The sequence below is a fragment of the Heliangelus exortis genome, chromosome 2 (genome assembly GCF_036169615.1).
Source record: "Heliangelus exortis chromosome 2, bHelExo1.hap1, whole genome shotgun sequence".
Classification (NCBI taxonomy): domain Eukaryota; kingdom Metazoa; phylum Chordata; class Aves; order Apodiformes; family Trochilidae; genus Heliangelus; species Heliangelus exortis.
Genome location: NC_092423.1, coordinates 90,187,497 through 90,202,100, shown reverse-complemented (window position 1 = coordinate 90,202,100; position 14,604 = coordinate 90,187,497). Strand labels below are relative to the sequence as shown.

At 41.0% G+C, this 14,604-nt stretch overlaps 1 protein-coding gene across 1 annotated transcript in view; it reads right to left on the bottom strand.

Annotated features, from left to right (window-relative positions):
* TEX10 (testis expressed 10) overlaps nucleotides 1–9,824 on the bottom strand; it is a 54,403-nt gene extending 44,579 nt beyond the window's left edge. Inside the window, exons 1-3 of the mRNA XM_071736950.1 lie at nucleotides 9,616–9,824; nucleotides 6,638–6,826; nucleotides 5,086–5,792 (exon numbers count right to left, since the gene is read on the bottom strand). Of these exons, the coding sequence (XP_071593051.1) occupies nucleotides 5,086–5,792; nucleotides 6,638–6,817 (887 nt within the window). The 5' untranslated portion in view covers nucleotides 6,818–6,826; nucleotides 9,616–9,824. The remainder of the gene's footprint in view (nucleotides 1–5,085; nucleotides 5,793–6,637; nucleotides 6,827–9,615) is intronic.
* Nucleotides 9,825–14,604: the final 4,780 nt, after the last annotated feature.

Genomic DNA, 14,604 nt, shown 5'->3' with positions numbered 1-14,604 from the left:
CAGCGACCAATATATGCAGTAAATTTAATTTGGCTATTTTCTTATTGCTCTATGTCTGTTCTATGCCACAGACACTGTGGCAAAGTTTCTTTCAGACCAGTAAGAGTTTAGGATGAATAGTTCTAGCTTAAAAATTTAACTCTCAGTCACCTAAAGATACAGCAGATAAATCCCATCTTCTGTTTATAAACACAATGATTTCCAAAGTGTCACTGGACACAACAGTTGACATCAAGAACATAACCTTACAGAAAAAGTTAGATTGTCCTAGAAATGCTATGCCATGACAGGACTACACAGATGAGATTCCAACAAGTCAGAAGTTGGCTGAAATAGTTCTTTAGTAGCAGTCCTCAATTGTTTCTCTGAGTATCTGATATTACAGCAGAGCACTGGAATTCAAGTAATCTGTTTCTGCAACACAGAAAAAAAAAATCTCCCCATTGAACAATGCACGAAACCTGAGAAGTTGGCAACGCACACGTGGAGATGCCTACGGAAGTGTTAATACACAGATCCAACTATTTCAGTACTTACTGAAATAAGGGATGGAAAAAGGAATAATCCATGCCAAAAGGGATACTCCACTCAGCTACTGAAAGCATTTGGGCAAGAATACTTAGCAGTTCTCATGTACTTCTGCAAAAGAAGTGTCCATCTCTCACTATAAGACTCCTCCAAATACCCAAGGTTAACAAGAGAATAAAATTGCCACTACCAAATGACAACAAACTGTTACTGTAAGCTGCTGTTGTGGTTTGAGCCTGGCCAACACAAAAGGATTACGTGGCTGCTCTCCCCCAGTATGGGATGGTGAGGAAGAAATCCACCTAGAACCTTGTGGATCGAGACACGAACTATGAGGTTTTCACTCTCCAATTATGGTCGTGGGCAGAACACACTCAACTTGGGGAAAAAAAGAATCAATTTATCATTAATCAAATCAAAGGGAAAAGAGAAAACACAAACCAGAGCTTAAATACTTTTCCCCCACCCCTCCCATCTTCCTGACCCCAAATTACTTTGTTCCTGGTATCTCCACCTCCCCCTCCCCAGCAGCACAGGGGGACAGGGAGTCAGGTTTAGAGTCTGGATGTCCCAGGTTGTTCTCTGCCACTTCAGGCAGAAGGATTCCTCACAGTCTTTCCTTACTCCACCGTGGGATCCCCTCCCACAGGAGAAAGTCCTTCAAGAAGCCCTCCAACGTGAGTCCCTCCCACAAGGCACAATCCCTCAGGAGCAAACTGCCAGCACAGGCAGCCCACGGACTGCTCCAGGAACACTCCCCTCCACAACTGCAGCTCCACAACATCTGCTGTGTGATCTTCCCCAGGCTGCAGGTCCACAGCTGCTCCACCAGGATTCCTCACAGGTGGAAGGTCCACGCCTGCTCCACCGTGGCCCTTCAGGATTTGCTCCACTGTGATTCTCCATGGGGACAGGCTGCAATCTCACCGTGGGATGCAGAGAAAAATCTGTATTCAGGCATCTTCTCCCTCTCCTTCCTCACCGGCTTTGGTCTCTACTCCAGCACTACTCTCTGGTATTATTCTCTCCCTCCATGTGTTGCTTTCTCTCCTCTCGTTTCTCCTCTGCCTTGCTCTTAATCATTGTGTATCTTCCTTTCTTGAATAAGGTGCACTTTTTGTTCACTGATGGCCTAAGGTGGGGCCAGGCATCTTGGCGCAGGGAGGGCCAGGCAGCAGCTACTTACATGAGTCATTCCTGGGGCAGGGTACCCCTTCCCTGCTACTAAAAAAGGCAGCACCGCACCAACCCAGAAAAGCTGCCCAGTATGCTTTTGATTAGTGCAATACCCTTTGCAATACAGGTTCACTGGAACTGGGAGGCTCTGATGTCAATTAAAGTTTTTATCTTTTCATCACATCATTCTGTAATGGTAAGGCAGCTCTTGAACACTACAAAACACATTACTTGCATCTAGGTACAAAATACTACTAACAAGAGCTGCAAGGTATCTGTGTATTGTAAGATTTTAAGCTGGCGTTTTTCTTTAAAATGCCAGTATTTTCATAAAGCAGGACCAGACAAAAGAAAACTGTTAACATATCAGCCATTTTACAGTAAGAGGACAACAAAAATTCAGTGAAGGCAAGTCAAAGAAATATCATAGAAACAGAAAATACAGAAACAACTTTTGCTGCTTAGAATAGGAAAGTCATTGGAAGTTAATTTGCTCAGGGTCTAAGTCAGGTTACCATCCTCTTTTTTTGAGTGTACTGCCAACTGCAGCAAAGAATCACTCAGTAGAGTGAACAAAGTGAACTGCATTCTCCATTTCTATCTGATCACACCGCCCACACACTTATTCACTATGATTTGTCTTCCATTTTGGTCTCTTAAGTCTTCTCTTTTCTCTGCAGCTTTATTTTGTCCTTTCTCCACAGAAACAGAAGCTCTACCATTTTTCTTCAGCATCACTTCCAGTCAAAAAAAAAAAAAAAAAAAAAAATCACTCATCTTGATTATCACCATGTTTAAGTTGTGAAGAGTTTCCATTTTTCCACACCTGAAATGAGTTTGATGCAAGAAAGTTGCACAGTCAGCATACAAGGGAAGAGGATACATTCTATTAATTGCCTAATTCACTATGAACTTTAATTCATGCACAACAGGATGACCTAGCACACAAAAGAAAACAATAGTCTTGAAATTTGTATTGTCTGTCATTCTAAGCTCAGAATCTACACTGTTTACTAAACATTAATGCAGCAAACTGAGTCACTAGGTTCTAACCAATGAAGTGCCATCCTTATCTTATGAACTAGTAAGATTAAAACTCATGTGGGAACTCCAAAAATTGCGCCTGTTTTTTAAAAGAACAAAGTTAAAAATTACTTGCTGTACTACTGATAAGACCATCAATCCATACACACTTATACTAGTTACTCGTGGTTTAGTTCACTCATTACCTATAGTTATGACTTGACCATCTGTGCATTGATTTCCTCACCAGAAAACACAGATTCTGAGACTTTAAGTACTCAGGGAGCATTACAGATGTTTTGCACCTCTTATATGTTATTTCTGTCCTTGCAGTAATTGCCACAGGAGAGGCCTGGGAATGTCTGTAAAACACCACAGATGGGTTTGAAAGAGACAGAATTAAACATCTTCAGAATACTGGTAGATTTCAGTGGCAAATACAAAAGCCACCACAGTAACTTCCACTCTTTATTAAAGAGTTTCACTGATATCCACTAGAAAAAACTGTAAATGGGCCCTTTGTGCAAAGTTAATATACCAAAATTTGCCCAAATGCAACAAAATGAAAACGTTTTAGTACCTTCTGTAGATGCCCCTTCTCCTTCTATTCTCCTGTTCTGCTGTTGTCAGCTTGCTCTGCCAATCTTGCCTTGGATTTTAGCAATGTTGCCTTCTATTCTTCTGTCTCTTCCTCACGCTCGCATCTGCCTCTTTCAAAGTATTTATAACCACAAGTGGATCATGATGTTTCACCAAAATCTAGCTCCTCAGAAAAGTGGAATCCAGTTCAGGTGACATCAGATGTAAAGATAATTCTCCTAGGCCTTGGATACAATGCATCTTCAGCTACTACAAGGCAGGGTTCACACAGGACAGTATCACACACTGTATCACACACTGTGCACATCATTCAGGGTACAGTACATGAATCCTCTGACACACGACGGCCTCCGACTGCAGAGATGAAGTCCAAAGGACTGTTCTGTGCTTACCATTCAATACTTCCCCTGCCTCAAGGCTAATTTCCAACTAAAGTTTTACCTGCAGCAGACATCGTTGTTCAGGACTGAACTCTTATGTTATGTTAACAACCATTTTTATTAGAAAAGCAGCACGTTTTACTTAGCCTAATATAAACTTCCTACCACAAATCATATCCTATCTACTGAGAAGAAGCACAGGAGAGTGAGAAGAGAAGAGGCATGTGTGTCTCCACAACAGAGATGAAAAGCATCTGCTAGTTCAGGCAAATACCTGTGATTCAAAAGAGAACAGCTCTCCTTCTGTACTTCATTCATTCAAAGATACCAAATGAACACAGTAATGGATTAGGCAGTTGGTGTTATACCCTTTCCTGCCACTTGTCTCCTAGATCATTTTGTTAAAAATTGTTTTATACTCCTTATCAGTCTTTTCCAGCAGTAAAACAAGGATTGTCATTTCTCTTCTAATTACTTTGCTTATCTATGCATAAGCACTGTATAACAGCTGAACAGTTTCCATTTTTCAAGACATGTCTCCTGCCAGCAGGTATGTAACATCTATAGTAATATATCCACAGAGGTTGCCAGTGTTTAAAAAAGTACCATAAAATGGAGTGGATGGTTCCCCTCTATTTTGAGGAGTGGGTGAATCAGAGAGAAGGAAGACAAATACAGATAGTTAGTTATCTCCCCCAACTTCAGCTCACATCTATTTAGAGTACTACTGAAAAAAACACAAAGCTTTCTGTGACTAAGCATGCTACCATTCTTCCATATTCATCAACATGTCTCAGAGAAGACAACTTTTGTCCATAGCAAAGCTATAAATCAGTGAATTCATTATAAACATGTAGAATAGGAAACTCAGCAGAACTTCATACAGCCAGACATCTTATATGTTGTCCTTGTTAAAAATGTATGTTCAAAGAAAACAGATGCCTAAACTTACGATAGATTTACGATGGTAAAAGCACAAAATATCAGTAAAATTTCATTGTCACAGTTCAAGAAACAAGCTCACATTTAACATACAGAAATCTGTCTGCAATAACCTGTAGTCATCACTTTGCATTCTGAAAAAAAACACTGGAATTGGTCTTCCAAATTATTTTTAAATACCATATAATAAAGCTTTTATTTAGTAACAAAAAAGGTCATGAGACACATGTAGCACAGTTATCTGCCAAGTATTTCCATATTTTCAAGCCACTGCAGTAAGACTGCACACTACACTAAATGCCCTAAAATATGGCTAAGGGACAAACCCACAGTGAAAATCAAATGGTTGTCTTCAACAGCAAGCAATCAGAGTTTAACGCTGTACCACTGTGATAATGCTTAACATTAATTCCCAAACGACTTAATATTTTCTCACCTTAGTCTAAATGATGAGCTGATCTTTGGTCGTAAGACACCATTTTCAAATAGCTGTATGTGTTGCTGGTTATTTGCATGGGCCTTCCAACTTATGCATATCGGGTTCCTCACAGAATGAGGGCTGTCCTTTTGTTCTTGAAGGCCTTCACCCTCTTTTCCACTGGATCCATCTACCACTGCTTGCAGAAACTTCTTGAGCCTTGTAAGTACATTCAGCCTCCACTGCTGAGAAGTTACTCTCCGATTTGGGTTAACAGAAAGCATCCAGGAAAGTTTCTCTCTGCTTTTGAGTCTTTTGGACAGTTGCTGGTGAGAAATAAGCTCTACAAAATTCTTCAAAAAAATAATGCTGCGGTCTGTGAGAAGAGCTGGATATGCTTCCAACAAAACATCCAAGATTTTCAATGAATCTTCCTGAATTCCCTCACTGATATGAGTCATGGCACTGGAGAGATGGGCACTTACCAAAGGAAAAAATGGAGCAATCTGTTCCGCTCTTATTTTTGTAGCCAAGAATTGCAGCAGGTGAACAGCTGCTCCTCTGACACCAGAATCTTTGTCTGTAAACACAGCTGCCACCTCACTTATTATACTGGAAAGGTGTGCATCAATTACAAATGGATACTGAGAAAGGAGTTCTTTGAGCCCAAGAAGTGCATTATGCTTAACCCCAGGACTATAATGATGCATCTGTGAAAGCAGATCCTAAAGGAAAAAAAAAACAAACAAAACACAAGCAGCATATACACCAGCCATCAGTACTAGTTTATGCTCCATAAACTTTCCTCACCTATTTTCAGTACATTTTTTCTTAAAAATACAGTCTCTCTTATGGTCAACTGCTGTTCAAAACAGTATCATATGTTCAGAATACAACACTAGTTAAAAACATAAAAATGAACTGATCATCAAAATTCAGTGACAGAAAATAACAGGACAACATGGGTTGTGCTTCAGATAATTAGATACTCCTCGTTTTTGAGTTTATGCACAACCCTACTGATTTAACAGAGGGATGACCAAAAATAAGTCCTCTCACACTTGTTCTCATAAGCAGAACTATGAAATCTGTTTCAACAGCTTTAAGTTCAAGCAGAGAGCTGCAACAGACACAAGATGAAACTAACAAAGCAAGGAAAACAGAACCACCACCCAAAGAAATACAAGATTTTTAAAAATATGTCATCTCAGGAAGCCTACTTTAAAAACCCTGTCCCTAAGTTAAGAACCAAGACTTTCAAAAAAGAAATGTTAACCCTACGTACTTAAATCAGAGTGCAACTTTAACTTTTGCACTGCTGAAAACCTTTCCCTTGGGCTGTAAGCTGCACCAGCAATTTAAGTCATTGGTCAACTTATGGTCAAGGACAAAGAAGCTGTATTCAGATACCATGCTGGATTATTTGAAGTTGCTTGGGTTTTTTTCTTTTGGTTTTTTTTTTTTGTTTTTTTGTTTAAACAGATCTTTTTTTCCTCAACTCTAGTAAACATAGCAAGCCTAGATAAATTACAAGTAATTTTATGTCCTTTCACAATATATCACCATATACCTTTATGTTAAGTTTTCTATTTTGTGTAGGAAGCACTCCATCTTCTTTAAGTTGCTCAGGAATTTGTATGGCCTTTGTTTTGAAGGTAGTATCAGTTGCATTCTCTAGTTTAGGCTTTTTTTTCCCAACTTTAAATTTCACTTTCTGGAAATCTTCTTGATGTTTCCTTTTTTTAGTCATTCTGATTCTCTGAAAAAAGATATTCAGAATTTTAATTTTATTAAATACAACACAAACAAGTATTTTTTCCACCAAACAGCAACAACTTCCTAATGAAGACTACTGGTTTTTTTCTACTGCTTTTTTCCTATGCAGAGTCCACTCCTGAGACAAGTTGCTAGGTTAAACAAACATTCAGACCGATCTAGCACAGCCATTACTCTAATGTCCAGAAAATATTCTGCTGCTTCTTTGGTTGTCTTTGCTCTGAAAAGTCTATTACTGAAAAAGATGACTTAGGCACCTGCACCTTCCACTGCTTTATCAGATTAAGTTGCTGGGTTTAAAAAGTTCCTGCCATAAAACATCTTTTTACATAGTTGACATATCAAGCCAAAGAAGCTCGGTGAACTGTTTCACTTAAATGGTACATTATTTACCAATTCAATTGTTTATAGCACACAGTTTTTTTAAAAAAATAAAACCATGGGTTTAATTAGGTCTTCCCTGATAACAGCAGTATACAAGAACCTAAGAAAATTTACACTGCACACTGAAAAGTTCAGCCTGTGCATTTAAAAAGGCAAACTCAAAAGAATGAAGCAGGGGGGGAAAAAAAAAAGAGGTTAAACAGGTACATATAAAGTAAAAAGAGACTGAAAAACCAAGCTATACTCAGCATAAGAAATAAGGTAGTATGAGAAGCTATATTTAGAAGCTATGCAGACATACTAGAAAAGAAAATAATCAAAATAAAGTAGAACTCACGCTTCAGTTTCTGAATGATCTTTTTGCTTTGTTGCATCTGTACTGATACAAGCATTTGTAATTCTACCAGGTTAAAAAAAAAAAAGAACAAAACACCTCTCTTCCTCCCCAAAAAAACCCCAAACCAACAAGCACTACACAACAGGTTCCTTTATCTTCTATCCCTCATCTGCATACTTCTAAATTCATTCATAACAAAAACTCCTAAATCTGATTTCAGAACGCTACACATCACATACAAAGGGCTAATAAAGACAAATAATTCATGGTCTGATGTGTCCTAGAAGTGGCTGTAGGAATTACTTAAAATTTAAAGCAAAGAAGGGAGAAACAAACAAAAATCCACTGTGATACTGCGATTTAACATCTCAAGTTCCTAATGGGAGCAGGTGATTTATAGAGCTGGAAATCTGAGTACTTCCAGGTCTCATTGCACACAGTATAAAGGTCCACACTGTCAGCTCCATAAACCTTTTGTTTCTTCTCTCTTTAGCACTACACCTAAATTCTTCATATCTGAGCTATACAAAAAAGTTGTGAACACAATGTTCAAATCTTAGAGACCAAATTAACTTTAAAAAGAAAAACCAAAACCAACAGCCCTGACAAAGCCCAGAAACTTCTAAATAAAAGAACTAGATAATTATTCCTGTATGATGGATATCATCATCATAATTTACTCCAGAAAGTACAATTCTACAGTTGTTTTTCCAAATGGACTTCAAATTGTAAATCTGTGTTGTATTACAGTATTTCATATGCACATCTCAGGTTAATCATTAAAGAATGTTTTAAATCCAACTGTCATTTTTTTTAAAAACAATTTAAACAACTGATTACACAAACACCGGACTACAACTTAATTTTTACTTTTTATAGCCTAGCTAAAAGCACCAATATGCAAGATCACTTTAGCTGTAGTGTACATTCTACATTCATAACCTAGCAACTAAAAAGGCTTTAAAAAAGCTTGGCTTTTGGTGCCAAAAGGAATAGGTCCTTTAGCATCCAACGATAACAACTATGGTTCTCTAAGCTTTTGATTTTTACCATATGCCTCTTTTAGGTGAGAACTGCAATACGATTTTCACTGCCTGACTGCAAGACATCCAGAAATAGCTAGAAGCTTTTGAAGTGAATGTTACTTCCAGTTACAAAGCTTGCTTACTGCCTCCCTCTTAGGAAGGTACTTAGGAAGCCTCAAATGTTTGGCTCCCAATTAGCATTAAAAACTTTGTAACACAGGAGAGCACACGCCTGAACAAAGTTGACTAAGGTCTCTTGACGGAGGAGGCTTAAAAAAATGTATTTTCTCCCATTAAAATAAAGAAGCACAGCTTAACTTGCACTGCATATTTTGGAAATAATTCACTGGAAATCTAAACATATCGATTTCCAATTCATATGTACCACTGCAAATCGAGAGATAAAATGGTTACAAAATCAAAGCCATGGAAACACCACAGCGCCGAGGCAATAAGACAGGAAGCACAACTGCATAGTTTATCAAGTTATGCAAATATTTTAATATGAAACTTCTCGCTGAAGCAACCGTGGGCTTCTTGACTTGAACTGTTTTTTTCAATTGGCCTTCCTCCAACAGGACGGAGCTAAGTGCACCTAACAGCTTGGGCACTAACACAGTTTTTACAATCCAAAACATCAATACCATTTTCCTTTAACACACGCAGCACTTTTCAGAAGCTACTTGAGGTGTCACTCGGCCATCCTTGCATCAGGCTTTGGAAAACAGCGGGGATCCAGAAGGAAGGCCTGCTTTGCCTATAACCTCCTCCCTCGCAGCTCTGAGGCAGTATCCTCAGGGAATCTTGCTGCCAGCTCAAGCTACCAGGAAGATCCTGAGAAACCGGCAGGCGAGGTCCATGCCCTAACTCCTCTCATCTGACAAAGAGTTCCCCCTGGCCGAGTTCCGTCTCAGCACAGGGCAATACTTACAGACGATTGATTTCCCCTCTGCGGCTCCCTCGCTGGGAACCCCTTTCCCAGCCGCCCCAAAGCCCCTCACCACAGACCGCCCCACGCCGCCATACCCCAAAGCCGAAGCGCTGCTGAAACGGAGGCGGAGGCGGCGGCTCCTCCCGCTGGTCTAGGCCTCTAAACCACCTTCCTCACCGTCCCGGGACATCTTTCAGCTCGCTCCGCTTCCAGTCGCTCTACGAGGCGTTTAAATAAGGCGCGTTAATGCCTACCCGCTGCCGGGGCTCCCGGCGGGGAGGCCTCGAGGTCGGCTCTCCGCTCCGCAGTGAGTAGCCGGGGCACCCACCAGCGGCAGGAGATGTGGGAGCAGCGTTTGAGGGAAGCCGCCGCGGCCGAGCGAGCGAACGGGGAGGCGGTGCGAGGAAACGGCGGCGGACGACGCCTTCGGGCCGGGAAACGGAGGCCGCCGGTTTCCCGGGACCGGCACACCCGCGGCAGCGCTCACGCTTTCCCGCCGCCCTTGCGCAGGAGCGTGCGGGAAGGGGGTGGGTCACACAAAAGGCGGCCGCTAGCACAGGGCAGGGCGAGCCCTCCGCGGGCAGGGCCGAGCCGGGTCGAACCGAGCCGAGCCGGGCCGGACGCGACGCCTCCTTCCCGACCCCCGCCGACGCAGCACCGGGCACTCACCAACCACGCGGCAGCGCGATCCCCCTTCCGCCCCCCGGGAACCCGCTCGGAAACGGCGGCCCCCCCAACACACACACACGTGAGCGGCGGGAACCCGAGAGTTTCCCCCCCCCTCCCGCACACACCTCACGCTCCCGCCCCTCGCCGCGACGCCGGGACGAGCGCACTTCCTTCCGCTCTGAAAGCTCCCGGGCGCTGGCGCCATCTGCAGCGGGGGAGGATCCCGCCACCACCTGGAAGGGGTGGCGTGAGGTGGCGATGGCGCCGTGGAGGGGGGTAGGGCAAGGGGGGTTCGCCTGCCCCTCCCCGTGGGATGTTGTGCTCCTGAGCGCTTGTTCGGGGATCGGGGATGCGGTAATGGTGACGGCGAATGGCAGCGTTTGTGTCCGTGGAGCTGGGAGGTATCTGGGAGGAGGTGGCTGAGCACGGAGTAAAGGAGGCAGGCGCGGGGGAGGCCTTTTCGCTCCCTACAGCTGCCCAAAAGGAGGTTGTAGGCAGGTGGGGGTTGGTCTCTTCTCCCAGGGAACAGGCGGTGGGACAAGAGGTAATGGCCTCGTGTTGTGCTGGTGCAGGTTTAGCTGGGATATTAGGAAAAAAATTCTCCACTGCAAGGGCAGTCAAACACAGGAAGAGGCTGCCCGGGGAAGCGGTGGAGGCAGCATCCCTGGAGGTACGAAAAGACAGAGGTGCAGAGGTGGTGCTTAGGGACAAGTTGTAAAGGTGGACTTCGTGGAATTGGGTTAATGGTTGGATTTGATGATCTTAATGCTCGTTTCCAACCAAAACAATTCCACGATTCTATGATTCCAAGAGGAGTTGGTTTTGGTGCAGGCAAGGCAGAGTATGCATCCACGTTTCGTGTTTCACAGGCAAGTACCAAGCCCCGAGGCAGGATCTGCGGTTCTGTACACTGATACCCGAACCGAGCGTGTGCTCCAAAAGCAGGGATGGGTTCTGCAGGCAAAAGCACAGAGCACAAGCCTGGAATAGACGGGAAGCAACACGAGAGTATTTGCACACCTGCCCGGAACAGAGGTCATCACACTTCACACCAGAGAGTAACTCCTCTGTTGCACACTCAAAACTTTTGATTTTCTATCAATTCGCCTGTGAATATCCTTCTCCTTTGCACTCCCTGCCTTCTAAGAGAAACAGAAGTTCTGCATTTGTGTTAAGAATCACTTCCCTGAACCTCTCTGGTGCCAAGTAAAATATATAAAGCTAAGGTGAAGCTAAAAGCAAAATTAATTTTCTCTCGGTTTACATTTTTTTTTCACCATTGCTTAAGTTTTAATTCTATTAATTCTCCAGTCACCCTAGCTGTCTGCCTTGCTGTCTTACTGTGAGAAATAAAATACAATATTTAATATTAAGGAGATGGGCTTTTTTTTCTTACTTTGCAACTCTGGCACAAGTATCACATTATCTTTAAAAAGCTGTGTTGGATCAAACACATGGTCTTATGTAAATAAGAATACACTGAACCATCACAGAGCAGAAGCAGAGACAAGAATGAGATAATACAATTCTTTTGCAGCCTGTTTGCACCAGGACAAAAAAAAAAAAAAAAAAAAAAATTAAGGGCTAAATAACTGCACAGCCAAATAGACTGTGTTAGGTTATGTTCTAGGCAAACTTTTTCAGAAGTGTACACTTGATGATTTTATAGCCCATTTCAGTTTTCTCAGCTGTCTTTGAGAAGTACAGCAGCACGCTGCAGCTTACCTTTCAAACCATTTTATATCAGTGATCTATAGATTTGAGAGGTCTTTCCATTTTCAGCATGCTCCTCCTGCACCCAAGAAAAGAAAAATACTCAAATTCAAGTAATCTCGACTTCATCTCAACTTTATTTCCACTAGGTAGGGTTCCACTGCAAGAGGAAAAATAAACTGTCCCAGAGATGGCCATTTAATAAAATCAGAATGTTCAGCTGCTATTTTAATTAATAGCACACTGCATTTTCAAAACAAAGACACACAAAAAAAAGATTATTTTTTTTTTCTGTCCTACAGGAACAGAATTTAGAAATTTGTATCAGCTAAAAGATGTTTTTACTGATCAATTAATCTTCATTAAGCAGGCTTTAGCATTGTCCCTATTATAAAATAAATAGATGTAAGATCTCCAGCTCCATTTTTGCTTTTAACAAGAACATATTTAGAAACATTCTAGACATTCTTCACAATTTCTTTAAAGCAGTGTTTTGCGTTTTCCTTTATTTGTCAGTGAACTTCTTCCATTCCCATGTTCATAGAACACAACTAACCAATTTTGTTGCAGCTTTCTTTGCTTCTATTTTTAGTGTCTTGTATTCCATGATACGAAGATGTGCAAGAATGAGGACTCTCAGTTCCATCCAGATTTCCAAAAAAATGTATGTTAACATTAAAAGGTTCATTTACCATCTGGCCCCAGCATGTCTATGTTATAACAGAATTTGGCTGCAAAGCCGAAGAGCTTTAATTGGAACCACTGAACATTACCCAACATCACAAGCAGGAATCAAATATTAATTACACAGTTTAATTTTAAAAAAATATTAAATTACCAACCACACTGATTAACCATTCAAAACATTTTTGATCATCCTACAAAAGTAGTAGTCATTAATACACAGACCTTTATATTCAATCAAAGCCACTGCTACTTTATTTGGGGAAAAGTTCATGTTAGAAGAGCTTGAATTGAGGGACAGTATAAGCCAGGTTTCATTCCATTCTCACAGTGGTCAGATAAGACAAAAGATACTCCTGCTACAACATCAGTGCTACATAGCAGTAGTCTGGTTAGGTCTCTTGGGACATATCCCTGAACTGGCAGGCATAGCCAACCTCTGTTGACTTTGCTAAAGCTTCCAATTACCTAGGCTAAACTGGGTGTAATTCAGGCACTTCTCATCTCAGAACTAGACTGACAGCACTGACTTTATTATTATTTTAAATCCTTATTTTAAAAAATATGCAGAGACCTGTTCATAATCCTATATGGGAGAGGATTTTTTTATTACAAAAATGTTTAGTCAGGTCCAGAAGCCACAGGGAATAACTTTTGACTGTTTGTTGTAGGATGAACTGCAATAGTTTATTCTACTGGTAACTCTTTGTAAAAGACCAGACTGGCAATATATGGTATTTAATGATATTGAGAAAACCAACAGTTACCTTTATTAAAAGTATGTCTTGGTATGAAATGAAAGAACTTTACAACTTTTAAGCTTGTACAGCTTAAAGAGCTTTACAAGCTTTCCACAATATAGAAATTTCAACTATATAGAGAAATAAATAACAAGAATCTCAAACCCAAGTTATTAATTTCATTAAAATAACACTATACAAAATTGGAACATAGCAAAAGGAGCTGCACTGTGTTTATATTAAGTAAAAAAAACAAACTTAGAGAAAGTAAACACTGCTGTATTAACTCTTAACTACCACATCACTGTGAGCTGCCATTGCTTGGTCTCCTCAGAGTTCCACTTTCAGTCAGGATCCTTATAACATTCGGAGTATCAATTCCTTAGTAAAGGCAAACAAACAAACAAAACCAGAAAATAAGTGGCTTTATCATCAAACTAATTTTAAAGCACAATCTATACTGAAACATTCAGATGCTGACATGAGTTGGGATCTTTTCAGTTAATAAGAAAAATACCAGAACTGTTAACAATCACAATGTGCCTGGAAACCATAACTGTATCCTGATGTGAACAGCTGTACTGCTTCAGTTAAAGGGTCTGTCTTGCCCCTCTACTCTGTCTCCAACTTTTAAAGATCTGCAGTTGATAATCAGGAAAGCATGAACCAAAGTACATGATTTTACCACTGTAACAGTAAGTCAACGTGTCCTCTTCTGAACACAAGCTAAGAGATGAAATCAATGCCAATGACTTAAAAGGGAGGGGAGCAGAGAATGAGAAGAAACATATGGATTGCTTAAGTGGTAATAATAAACATTCATCACCCATAACCAAATGCTATGGGAAGAGTAATAGCAAGTGTGCCTGATACTTGTTGGGGTGTGGGAATACTGTGTTCTCCCCTTCAGATCATCTTCAGCTTAGGAAACTTTCTAAGTCTGATACAGCAAAATTTTCAGCGTTCCTCTTCCAAACATTTTCCGTGTCTGACCCAGACAAGGGAAGACGTGGACACATGAAACATTTTTGTATCCACAGTATCTATCTTCTAGGAGCTCCATGGATAATCCACCTATTACAGCAAGAACCATCTCTTTTTAGCCATTTTGAAGTTGGACTCTCACACTACTACAAGTTAATGGATCAAGAGAGATAGGAAGTAATAGAATCCTGTCTGTCATCTCCATCCACTCATGATTTTACACATCTCTGTTACAGCATTTCAAGCATCTCTTTTCCAAGCCAAGAGTTTCCATTGCTTCTTAGATGAAAGAAA